General features: G+C 44.6%; 1 protein-coding gene across 1 annotated transcript in view; it reads left to right on the plus strand.

Annotated features, from left to right (window-relative positions):
- The window catches only part of LOC117001433 (c-Maf inducing protein), a 128,646-nt gene that overhangs the window by 85,821 nt on the left and 30,571 nt on the right, over window positions 1-12,254 (plus strand). The window contains exons 4-6 of the mRNA XM_033069784.2: window positions 8,182-8,343; window positions 9,468-9,509; window positions 12,146-12,208. Of these exons, the coding sequence (XP_032925675.1) occupies window positions 8,182-8,343; window positions 9,468-9,509; window positions 12,146-12,208 (267 nt within the window). The remainder of the gene's footprint in view (window positions 1-8,181; window positions 8,344-9,467; window positions 9,510-12,145; window positions 12,209-12,254) is intronic.

Raw genomic sequence — 12,254 nt, forward strand, 5'->3', positions numbered from 1 at the left:
TCTTTTCTCTGCAGTGGCAAAGTCGTTTATTCCCACCACGGGCTGAGAGCTGGTGGATGCCAAGGCTCCACAGACACAGCTCTCGTGTGCAGAACATAAAGGTGATTAGGAGCCTGGATCAGTTCAGCTGGGTGTCAGAGGCATTTTATAATGTAGTCAGTAACTGTGGGTCTCTGCACAGAAAAGCACACAGCAAGGACCACACCTAGATGGCACTTAATGTCACAGTGCCTCGTGTCAACTGTTTGCTGCATGTTGAAATCCACAGTCACATGGTGTCTGCTGTGCTTTAGTTATTTAATACTGCTTTTTTGCCCCTGTGCACTCAGTGCAGTTAGTCCACTGAAGGCTTCAGAAAGCATGGAATGTGTACACATTCTTACTTTTTTTTTTTCTTAAACTTGGACATAATTTTTCTGACTCTGGTTCATGCTGCAAATACAGGAGAAAGTCAGACTCACTCCTCTCTGGAAACTCTGGGTTTTGCCAGAGCACTGAGATCCTGACATGCACACAGGCCGTGTGGGGCATTTGCTGCTCTGGAGAAAAGGCCAAATATGCTGCAGCAGGGAGCAGTGAGGTCCTGCAAGAGCAGGAGGCAGTTTTGTCTGAACACGTTTGAAACCGTCCCTCTGCTAATGAGTCAGAGGCTGTTCAAGTCCTGTAGCTCGAGCAGGGTGTCTGCTCCTGCCCTGTTTGTGAGGCCAGCAACCTCTCTGACAAGGTTTTTCTCACTCATTCTGCAGAAGATATTTAAGGAACTCAGGAAGGTTTGTAAACTTCCTCCTCACCAGCCTGCAGTTAGGGCAAACTTTTCCTGTATGTCTGGGACAATTGTATGTCAGTTACTGTTTTGAAGTTTTTTTCTCCTGCCCAAGATCATGAGGAAAAAATGTTGTGTGATTTTTGTGTAGTAACAGAAAACAAACCAAAACACCCAAATGCTCATGGGCAACATATTTTAGAATATGTCTTCATTTGGGGAGATGTCACATGTAATTTTCAACCCAAGATACCAGCTTTGTCTCTACCAATGCTTTTTGCAAGCAGGGAGTGGCTTGTGCTTCTGCTGGAGTATCTGCAGTCGTAGTGAAATTCCGCATAGCCAAAGCAACATTAAAAACAAACCCCAACTTGGCTCTGGAACGAAAAATACGGAACAGCAGTTGCTGTGTGCAGGATGAAAGCTGATGTTTTGCCAACCTGAAGTGTAAAGCTGGTGCTGGAACTGGGGCTTGAAGAATGGGAGTGTTTGCCAAAAGGAAATGGAAGCAGGGATGGAGGGTTTCGGGGAATGCATCAGTGTCAGCCATGCCAAAAAATGTCTCCCCTGTGGACAGGTCTGATTACAAGAGTAACCACATTAGCCCAGGCAAAGTGCAGCTGGAGCCACAGTTGGCCCTCTGCGTTTTCTAGCTGGGTTTACAGCATCTCCAGTGCAGGAATGAGGTGGAGATGGGTTTGGCTCAACCAGCTGTGTTCCTGCATCTTAGAGACACGAGGGCTGGGCGGGGGTTTGAGAGGAGGACAAGGCACCAGCAGAAACAAAGACCAGGTTCTTTGCCTTGGTAGTGGGGAGGTCTGCCAAGGACAACCTCTTCCCTCCCAGCTTAGGGAGGCTAGAAAGAAGCCATGATTTTTGAGTTGCTTTCAGTTTTTGGAGACACACGCACACTGCATTTGCATGCAGGTTTGTCTTCAGTGGAGCCCATTAATTTCATTCTTTTGGTTTTCTTCCTTTCCCTTGGGTAGAATATCCTTCCCGTTCCATCCTCTCATCCCCTGTTGTTACTGAAGATTATCTTTGCACTAGTGCTGAGCACATCAGAGAGCAGAAGCCCAGAAGGATGGGCAGTCAGTTGACAGCTGTATGCAAGGGAGGTGGAAATATATACAAATACATGTAGATAAGATATATAATCTGCTCCAGGAGCAAGTCCTTCGGTGCATTAATGTCACAGCTGCCCAGTGTCATGCTGAGAGGTGACTGAGGAGCCTGCCCTGTGACCCCCTCTCGTCCCACGTCCACTTTGCACTTCTCTTGGTTCAAGCAGAAATGCATTTTGTCTCTGTTTCATGCTTCTAAAATTGTGTTTATTTCAGCATTCTTTTCCTTTGCAGTGGTACTGTCCCAGGGGTACCTGAGCAAAGGACAATCCCTGTGCCTGTGGGGAGTGTCTGTGTGGTTGTTCCAGCTCGTGCATCAGTAACAGCTGAACCCACGTCACCACTGCTGAACCCATTGAACTCTGTCAGCTCTGGAACAGCACTGACCTGAGCCTTGGGGGGTTCTTGCCTGGCTTGGTGAGAGCTGGAGCAAGGTGGCACACACTGGTGGAAAAAACCAGGTGAATCAGGGTAGACTGAAAAAGATGGTGGCCAGACATGCGAGATGGGGAAGCTCAGCAAGAGGAGATCAACATTCAAGTTGCTGCAGGCACAGTGCCTGCCAGTGGTGCTTCTGCTTGGAGTGCCAGGATCCAACAATTGCCTCAGAGGCCTCAGGGTCAGAACACCTCCGTTCTGCTCTGTTCCTGGCTTGCAATATGACCTTAAGGAAATCACCTTGGTTTTCTTACTCTTTCTCTCCTTCTTGCTTTTAATCATCTAGACAGCAAGCTGCTCAGGGCAGGAATGTCACTGGGTGTATTTATTCAGGCCATAGATTCACAGGTGCCAGTCTCAGTGTAATAAATAATGGGGATTTTACCAGGTTCTTTTTTTATATGAGTTGGCAAAAGCTGAAGTGTTATTTAGACCTTAACTGAGTAAGAATCAGAAGGACTTAGGTTATAATATTTCCCTCAATTTCTCTGGACTGTGGCAAGAAATTTGTGGGGAAGTGAGCCTCGACCATGGCAATTGCATTCAGAGAAGCAACTGAAGCAGAGAAGTTGATGCACTTCAGCATTTTGCACTGGGTAGAATGAAAAAACACAAAAAATGCCGTGACCTGAAAACATAGTGGAGAGCAAAAGTTTGCTGCTGCTATTTTGCATCTATTTTAGAAAGCAGCACATTAGTCTTTCTGTACAGAACTGTTTCAGAAGGTCAGGAAGAGTTTGATTACTGCAGCATGAGCAGTTTGAAGTCCCTGATTTAGAAAAGTTTCCATAATCTCATCCCAGCCCCAGCCCTTTGCCTGGATTGGGACTTTCTGTAGACTAAGTCTTTTCAGGTAAGTTTGTTGGTTTTTTTCATATTGGTAAATGTTGCAGATAGGAACATGGTTCCAAAAACTTCCAGTGGATTCAGATGGTGATTGAAATCCATCTCTGACTAACAGGGAAAATTCTGTAAGCAGTAAGTTAACCTTAGGTATTTTTCAGAATACCATGGAGTGATATACATGCTAATATTAAAAGCTAAATATGGATATGGCCAAGTTTTGGGATACCATGCCCTCTTTGTTTTCATGAAGATAGTGGGTTACAGGTCAAAATTCCAGCAGGTGATGCTGCAGAATACATGGTGCACCTGGGCTTTGTAGGACAGGCCAACATGTGTGTTGAACATCGCCAGCAACTCTTCCTGTTCCTTGTTACTCAGTGTTTGAACAAAATGTTCTCCTGCCGTGGAGAAAACCTTTCCAGAGTCTGCTCTGTGTGTTGTTTTTTATCTCTGCAGATTTGCATCTAGCAAGAGGCACCTCCATTTTACATAAGCACTGTCAACATCGAAGTGTAACACTAGCCTGTGTCATCCGTCCCCGCAGTGAGCTGGGGGGACCTTTGTGCGGGAGCCTGACCTTTTCCCTCTTGCTGGAGCTGCTCTCGTTGCTCAGCAAGAAATAAACAATTGCTGGCACCCACAGCCCTCCAGGGCAGCACCCGTTCCTGCAGGGGCTAAGCCTGTCCTGTTCCTGCATTCCTGCAGGGGCTGCAGCCTGTCCTGTTCCTGCATTCCTGCAGGAACTGCAGCCTGTCCTGTTCCTGTGTTCCTGCAGGAACTGCAGCCTCTCCTGTTTCTGCATTCCTGCAGGGGCTGCAGCCTGTCCTGTTCCTGCAGGAGCTGCAGCCTGTCCTGTTCCTGCATTCCTGCAGGAGCTGCAACCTGTCCTGTTCCTGCATTCCTGCAGGAGCTGCAGCCTGTCCCGTTCCTGCAGGGGCTGCAGCCTGTCCCGTTCCTGCAGGAGCTGCAGCCTGTCCCATTCCTGCATTTCTGCAGGGACTGCAGCCTGTCCCCTTCCTGCAAGAGCCTCCCTGCTAAAGACTCCAGTGATCCTTAGCAGGGTGCACGTGGTGAAGGGGGAAGAGGGGTAGAATTTAGCAGGCATTAGGGATGGCCATTAATTTTCTGTGTGTAACGAAGATAGTATTTGCTGATGAGAAGACAGGTCCCCGAGAGTACAGAACGTTCCCTGGCTGGCAGTGGCAAAGTAGGGATGAAATTTGGTCATCAAAAAGGCTAACTTCATTTTTCCCTTTTTGGATCAGGTGTGCTGTGCTGGCTGCTTTAAGATGTTCCTAACATGAAAGGTCTTGCTAGGGCTGAAAGAGGCAAATGTTCCATGCTGGCTGATTTTGTGCATTAGAGTCCATTTTTCTTAGCTGTTGACTACATCAGTATTATCATTCTTGTCCAAGAAAGTGGTGTATGAGCAAGGGCTGCAAGATGAAACCATTATAGGATAGAAAAACACATGAAGATCTTACTTAAAAAAAGCTGAAAGTTTCGTAGGCTCTCTTGAGCTTTCTGTTCACAGCACTGTTCAAAGGCTTTTGAGCACTGGTGCTGAAACCAACTGCTTACAGATTTTGGTCACATTTCCTAGCTTAATAACTCTAGAAAAGTAATTTTTGATACATGGACTTCAGTTCTTTTCTCCTGTAAAAGAGGATTGAGACTTAGGTCTTTGAGTTTCTGCAAGACTTAATTAATTAGTGTGATTTGAGAATGAAGGATGCCCTGTCAGTGTCACTTATTCTCCTCATTCTGCTTCTTCTGAGCACTTAATAAATTCAGTGGTTTTGCATTTAAAGTCAGCATGGCAAGCTTTTGGATTGACACTGGCTGTGTGGCTCTGGCTGGTCAGTAACTAGGAGGGTCAAATTCCAAGTTGGCATATCTAATTTTCACTCACATAAATTTTCACAGGAGCCGCTCCTTTTACTGAAATCTCCCTAGAAACTGGATTCCTACCCTGATATTTTTTGTGTTCAGGCTATTAATGATAAATGTTGTGTGATTTTATTTTTTTTTCAGCAACTGAAGGCATCTTTTACACTGACATCCAGTGGGGGTGAGCCCCTGGATTGACATTCCTGCTCTCCATGTGGGTCTTTGCCAGGCAGCTTTGTTTTTCAGCTTGTGAGTGATTGTTGCTCCCTGCTCCAGAGCCAGCACAGGTAGAATGAAGCAGATGGCTCAGTGTTGCCTAAGTGCTTGCTGAGACACAGCAAATTGCTTCTGTAACCCACTGATAGGTTTCAGGCTTTAATTGAGGCTTTCAGCAAGGCGCTCAACAGTGAAAAGCATTCTGCTGAGAAAAACAGCGCTGTAACCATGGCCAAAGGTTCAGGACAGCAGAGTTCAACCCTCTTGGGGATGGTTCCTCTATTTATTTATTTATTTTCTGCTGCTTTCCCACCATCATTCAAGACTCCTGTAATGTCATTTGCAGACTGCAGTTCAGTCTGTCAGTGCCACTCACTCCTTTGTGCTGGAAACCTGAAGCAGACGCTGCTAAGTTTGGATTCTGTGCTAGCAGCAGGCTCTGTGTGTCTACAGAGGTGGCTGTCCCTTGATGCTCCTTTGAGTCCCTGCCTGCCTGCCTGAGCAGCAGCTTTGGTTGGTCTTCCCTTCCTGGCAGCAGGTAAAGCTCCTGCTGTCTTTGCTCTTATGTACGTCAGCATCACCAGAATTCTGACTTTTAATGGACAGCTCTAAAAGGGAAAGAAAACTCCCTCACTCCTCCCTCACCCCAAGCAAGAGTGGATTTGACAGCAAAAGAAGGATATTTGTGGTGGAGTTGTCTGAGCAGCGTCCTGTTGGGCAAGAGTTTCCTTCAGGCTGAAGGAGCTGCTCTGAAAATGAGTTGGAACTCACCAAAAAGGGGCAGCCCAGAGAGGCAGGGATGCAATGGCCCAGTCATCCAACTCTCATCCTCCCCGTCCCCAAATTTTATCAGCTTCTAATTCTGCTTTGAGTTTGACTTCTTCACAATATAGGGCCAAGGAATAAGTTTCAGCATTGGAAATTGTATCTCTTGAGCCAGCTTGGTTTAGTGTTCTTAGTTAGTCAGAAAGAAGTTGTTTCCAGTTAAAAGACTGTCTGGTTGTCTTAGATTTAATGCTGGAGTGGATCTAACAAAAAGACCACAAATAAAGGCACTACATGAATAAGAGAAATTGAATTGTGTGATGGAAGTTTCCTAAAGAGTCCAAGAAATCTGTGATGTAGAAGTAGTGCTGGTAGCTTAAAATCACCATTGGATTTGCTCTGTCCCAAGGAGCTCAGAAGTACAAAGATTTTTGTGCAGTTCTGAAATCCCAGCTACATTTGATAATGTCTGCAGCGTGTTTTTATGTTCCTTTAGTTTTTCAGTGGCTTAAAATGCACTGAAAGTGTGAACTACACTGCCAGTGTGCTTTTGTACTTGGCATGAATTTAATTAAAAAGATAATTGGATTGCTTTATCAACCTTTACATGTCAGCCTAGTGCCACTCTCCTCTCCCGCCTCTGACAATGCTGACAAGCCCAGTGCATTTGAAATCTGTATTTTTCTGCATTGTTCTCTTTTGTGTTTCAGGTGGGGGTGCAGAGGTGGCTGCTGTTGAGCAGTAGATGTGCTCTGGGGTGGGAAGGAAGTGGCTGATAAGCAGAGAGCCAGCCTGGTCAGATGGTTCCTGCTGGGGCTGCCCTGGGCGAGCACAGGGGGAAATGCCGGGAGCTGCAGAGCTCCAAAGCAAAACAAAACACTCAGGCTCTTTGTGAAGCTTGTGTTACACTTATGTATAGCCCAAAATGTGCAGGTGAGATCTGCAAGCTGCACAAAATTGACAGATTATGTGATTTTCATGGAAATGCTGCTGAGGAATGTAAGATCTATTTTCATGTAAACATGAGTGCCCAGCCAGTGCTGTTAAATAAACCTGAGCATGTCTCTACACTTCTGAACATCCCTTTTTGCAGAGGACCAGGCCCATGCAGAGTGGGGAGTGGAGGGGCATGTAAACTCAACACAAGTGGGGTCCTGGCAGTGCTGTCCCTTCAGTGCACAGCTCCTTCCCTGCCTCTGGCACTGCCTCCACACTCTTGTGGAGCCCCTCCTGACTCTCATGTGCCCTTCATGTTGTTTTCAGAAGTGATGTTTTAACACTCACCATAATTTCCTTGAACTTGTAGAGTGCCATCATGCCACCTCTGGAAATTTGGGTGGGTGGGTTTTCTCTGAAGGTTGCTTTTTATAACATAAAGCAGCCTCTGTCGCAGTAGTTTGTGGTTGCATTGCTGCTGAGCAGTAAGTTGTCCTCTGCTTATCCAGCTGCTCTGTGGATGGGGCAGTTGATGAAATAGCTTGGACATGGTCAGGGACCTGCAGGGAGCTGGGGCAGATGGGGTTAGGCAATCGAGAGTGCTGTTCTTGAGAGTGGAAATGCTGTTGTATGGAAGATTTGGAGACTTTACAAGTTGGATTCTGTTACAGCTGGAGGGTGTAACATGACTTTTCAGGCTCCTTCAAGACAGAAAAAAAACCCTCTTGGTCTATGAGGCTTTTTTGTTTTAGTAAAATTGATTTAAATTAATGTTGAATGTGAATTCACATTCAGAATAAAGGATCTACAAGAGTGATATTTTGATGACCTCTCTTTCTCTCCCCTTTGCTTAATGAGTCTCTTAAAAAGAACTTAAGCTTTAGAAACAGTTCAACAGAAGTATCTGTTGTTAGCCTGAGGAAGAAGGTGTGTGCAAGAGGAGATGATGAAAACAAAGATGTTCTGGAGTAAAAAAACTCATTTTGAAATGAAAAGAATCATGGTTTCTCATTGCTTCCACAGAAGAAACTGGTTTAGACATAAAAGGTTTTCTTGTCCATTTAAATGTTTCAAGCACACCTTTTCAGCCACCAGGAAAGGCAGAACTCGAAGTACAAAGCAGCCCCCTTGGGCAGTAGGAATCACAGCCCCATTCCAGAGGTTTATGGTGGTGTCAGTGTGGCCCTTTCACATGTCTTGCAGAAGAAGATTTACAAGTACAAGAAGGTGCTGAGCAACCCCAGCCGCTGGGAGGTGGTGCTGAAGGAGATCCGGACGCTGGTGGACATGGCGCTGACGTCCCCGCTGCAGGATGACTCCATCCACCAGGCACCCCTGGAGATCGTCTCCAAGCTGCTCTCAGAGGTACGGCCTCAGCAGGGCTCCTGCCTCTCATCTGAGAGTGACAAACAGTTCAAAGTTTGGGGGTGGGTTTTATTTTAACTTGGGCTGTCAAAATTCTGCCTGTGAGTCTGCTCGTGACTTCTCCTGACTTGAGTGGAGTTTGCACTTGCTGGGGAGAAGGAAAATTTGACCTGTGTTGCGTAGATTTCTGGAAGCAAAACAAGTCCCATTTGTCTTGTGTTTGTTGGTTTGGTTTTTTTGGTTGGTTGGTTTTTTGTTTCTTTGGTTTTTTAAATTATCTACGGTAAATTTATCATGGGTTTAACTCACGCCTTAAGTCAGTGGTAAAGTTCCCTTTGACTTCTGTTCCATTGGCTTTGCTCCCATGACCAGTAATTTTTTGTACCAATATATATACACGCATCAATAAATCAATTGTGCAACTATTTTTTTTTTACTAATTCTGGTAAAGAAAAGCGTTTTTCTTCAGAGTTATTGGTCTTCCTCCTTTAATATCTGTTTCAAATGTTTAACTTTTCATGGACAGGAATCGTAATGCCAAGCAGAGTTTTCATATCTTAGTTCTGATGTGATAGCAGAAGGATTTGATACAAGCGAAAAATCCACTATTGTTTTTTCTTGCAGTAAAATCTTAACAACTCACAACTGTGTAACCTCTGGATGGATCATGCTGCTCAAAAAGCACAGAGCAAACTCTTCTGCATAGATGGTAGTATAGGTCAATTTATTGGCTTTTCCTGGTACCATGTTTAAAGAAAGAATTTTGGGAAAACTGGCCACAAAAAAACCCACCACAATAATCCTTTTAATAATTTTTGTAGAGATGTACAACTTGTCCTAAGAAAACATTTTAAAGAAATGTATTGCTGGCTTTACTTTTTCAAGTCGTTGAGACCTCTGGCATCCTGCTGTTTTGTGTGCTGAGCTGAAGGAGCAGTGAAGGCTTGCACCACTCCTCATAGCAGGAGAATCATTTTAATTCCAAGGTTTTTATTCAGAAAATAAGCAATTGAGTCTTGAACCTTTCTTCCTTTGTCTGGGGGTAGCTGAGGACTGTGTGTGCTGGTGTACCAACTCAAGAGTGCTCTTTGCTCACTCATCTTTCTTCTATTCAACTCTTTCAGAACAACAACTTAACCACTCAAGACCATGAGAGCATTATTGTGGTGAGTATCTTTCTGTCAAAAGCTGAGGACAAATCAATGTTGTTTGATAACAGTTCTGTTAGTGCCTGGCTCTGCCTCAGTGAAGTAGGGCAAATGTGAAAGCTTTTCCTGAGCTTAGGCAGGAATGAAAACCATTTGTCTGTTTTTTTTGTGTGGCTTTGTCATTTCTCTTTTCTTGTTTCATAGATGAATTACAGTAAAGCTTTCTGTCAGACTGTGTGAGAGAGCACAGCATGTTGAGTGTTAACAGTCTCTCCAAATGGGCTCCTTAGGAGGCTACACAGCAATACCCATATCTATATATGTACTTTAAATAGTCAAACCCCATCATTTCCAGATGTGCCCTATAAAACCCTTAGGCTGAGTAGTTTCCTGAGGGGCTAATGCTGCCATATACAGAATGTCTCCATTGCTGAGGGTATGTGAGCAAAGGATTGCTCTTGTGTCATTCCAGTTTAACTCCCTGCTAACTTACTTGTAAAAATATCCTCTTCAACTTTTTTCTTTTTTGAAGGTGACATGTATTTAGCCATAGAAATAAGTGAATCAAATGGCAACTCTATTGCTTGTGAAACAAAGTATAAAATCTCAACAGTTTATGAGAGAGGTGGAACTTGGTTCCCCATCACTGTCATTTAATTTCTTTTTCTGGCAATTTCCAGGAGATTTTCCTATTAGTCTAATCTAGAACCTCACCACCACCCGATTGTATCACATCTCTGTGACTCTTTCTGCAAAATAACAAGGTGTCAGGTATCTGCCAGTAGGTGTTAATTTTGTTTAACTGCTGTTTAAGATACCCTTTTAGCTGGAATCAGCCACTGAGATAAGTTTCTGAAGTAGAATTCACTTTTTTCTGCTATAATCTTCGTATAACTCTAGTGCCAAGGGTAGTTCAAGTCCCCAGTTACAGCTGGTTGCTTTTGGGGAAGGATTTTTTATTTAAAAGAGGTGAGGTGGCCTTGCTGTGAGCAGAGAAGATGAACCAGGGGGGCCTCCAAAGGTCCTTTCAGCCTCTGCTCTGGGTGATGGCTTCTTCAGTTCAAGTCCTGCCCTCGTGTAGGTTGTGCCCAAGCCATTAAGGAGCTGGCAGTTCCTGGGCATTCCGAGCTCACTGCCATTACCCAGATAACCCGGGCTATTCCTGGAAAGAATTGCTAATACTGTGTATTTATGTAGCATGTGGAAAGTACACAGTGCTTGGCCATGCAGATGGGACCAGCTTTCCTTGTGTGGATGGTGCTGGGGCAGATCAATATCCCAACCAATCCCTTCCTGCTCGGGATGGGGACTCACGTGTTGCCGCGGCTGGGCAACGTGTGCAGCCCGTGTCTGCTTCTGACCATCTGCTTCCTGCTTGTGACCATGGCACTCACAAGGAAAACACAGGAAAAGGTCCTCTCTGGCTGTCACTCTGTCACACTGACCACACAGGCAGAGCCATTGCCTGCTTGACTGTCTGTAGTGGTGTTATCCTAAAGCAAGCAATCCCAAAGATGGGTTCAGGAAAGATCTTGAGCTGGGGTGTTGGATGGGGAGTGAGGATGTTCTGGTCTCACTGGATGGGGTTGTGATCTCCATTCTCTATCAATCCCCTGTGGCTGGGCCACCACCAGAGGAGTGAACAGGTGCAGGGAGATGGCACATGATAATGAGTATCATACTTCTTCCATGTAGTCAAACAGAACTTTGCAGATGTGCTTGGATTTCGCTGTTCAAATTCACACTAATTTGGCCTGTTTGTGTGTGTGAAACACAGCCACTGCAAGCAGACTCACAGGGCTGAGTAAAGAGATGAGAGGGAGAGCAAAAACCAAAGCAGGCTGCCTTAGTTAAAACCCCAGGTGCCATCCAGATAAAATATCTGGTGTTCAGTTGCTTAATACAAAATGTCCTGGCTGTGTGTTCAGTGTCTTCCGCTGAAATGGGTACTGGGAATCCCTGTAACTGAAGAGTGGAAAAGCCTGAAGGCATCACCACATAGAATTACATTATTCTGGTACCATTTTCTGGTTTACAAAGGAAGTAACAACAGCATAAGTTCATTACCCCCTCAGTGGCAGGTATGACCTGTAATGTGTTTACCCAGCACATTGGTCTGCGTAGCAACAAAGGAATGGTTGATCTCAGCTTTTACAAAGTTAGATGCTTGATTTTGATAAATAGAGTCCTCCCAGGTAAGAACAGTGCTAGGTTGCTTTTGGTGAGCTCTTTCTCACAAAAAAAAAGAGCTTGAACTCCTTCACAAAGAATATGTGTGGTGTTCAGTTTTTTCTTTTAGGGAGATCTTCTAACTCGAACAGTGAGCCAGATTCAGTTATTTATTACATTCATTTATTACATCCTAAAGCAATTGGTCTGCTCCTGTTTCCATTTAAACCATTATAAATATTGCACTCCTTTGCCTGTTTTATATATTTACACCGATGTAGTTAAAAGCAGAGTTTTCCTGAGGATTCATAGCAGAGGTGTGCTTGAGCTCACTTGTAAAATAAACACATGGCCCACCTCTAATTTATCTCTCTGTTCTTTTGTCCTTTTTCTAGAAGTGAGCTTTTATCCCCTCAAGAAAAATACTTCTCTAGTTGCTGCCTTGAAATTAAATTTTTGTCTTTTTTCTCCTTTTCTTTTTAAAGGCAATTGCACCTTTGCTGGAAAACAACCATCCTCCTCCTGACCTCTGTGAATTCTTCTGCAAGGTATCAGAACAGCTTTGTTTTCTGAAATCTCATAGTTGTATATGAA

This window comes from Catharus ustulatus, chromosome 11 (assembly GCF_009819885.2).
Source record: "Catharus ustulatus isolate bCatUst1 chromosome 11, bCatUst1.pri.v2, whole genome shotgun sequence".
NCBI classification, from domain to species: domain Eukaryota; kingdom Metazoa; phylum Chordata; class Aves; order Passeriformes; family Turdidae; genus Catharus; species Catharus ustulatus.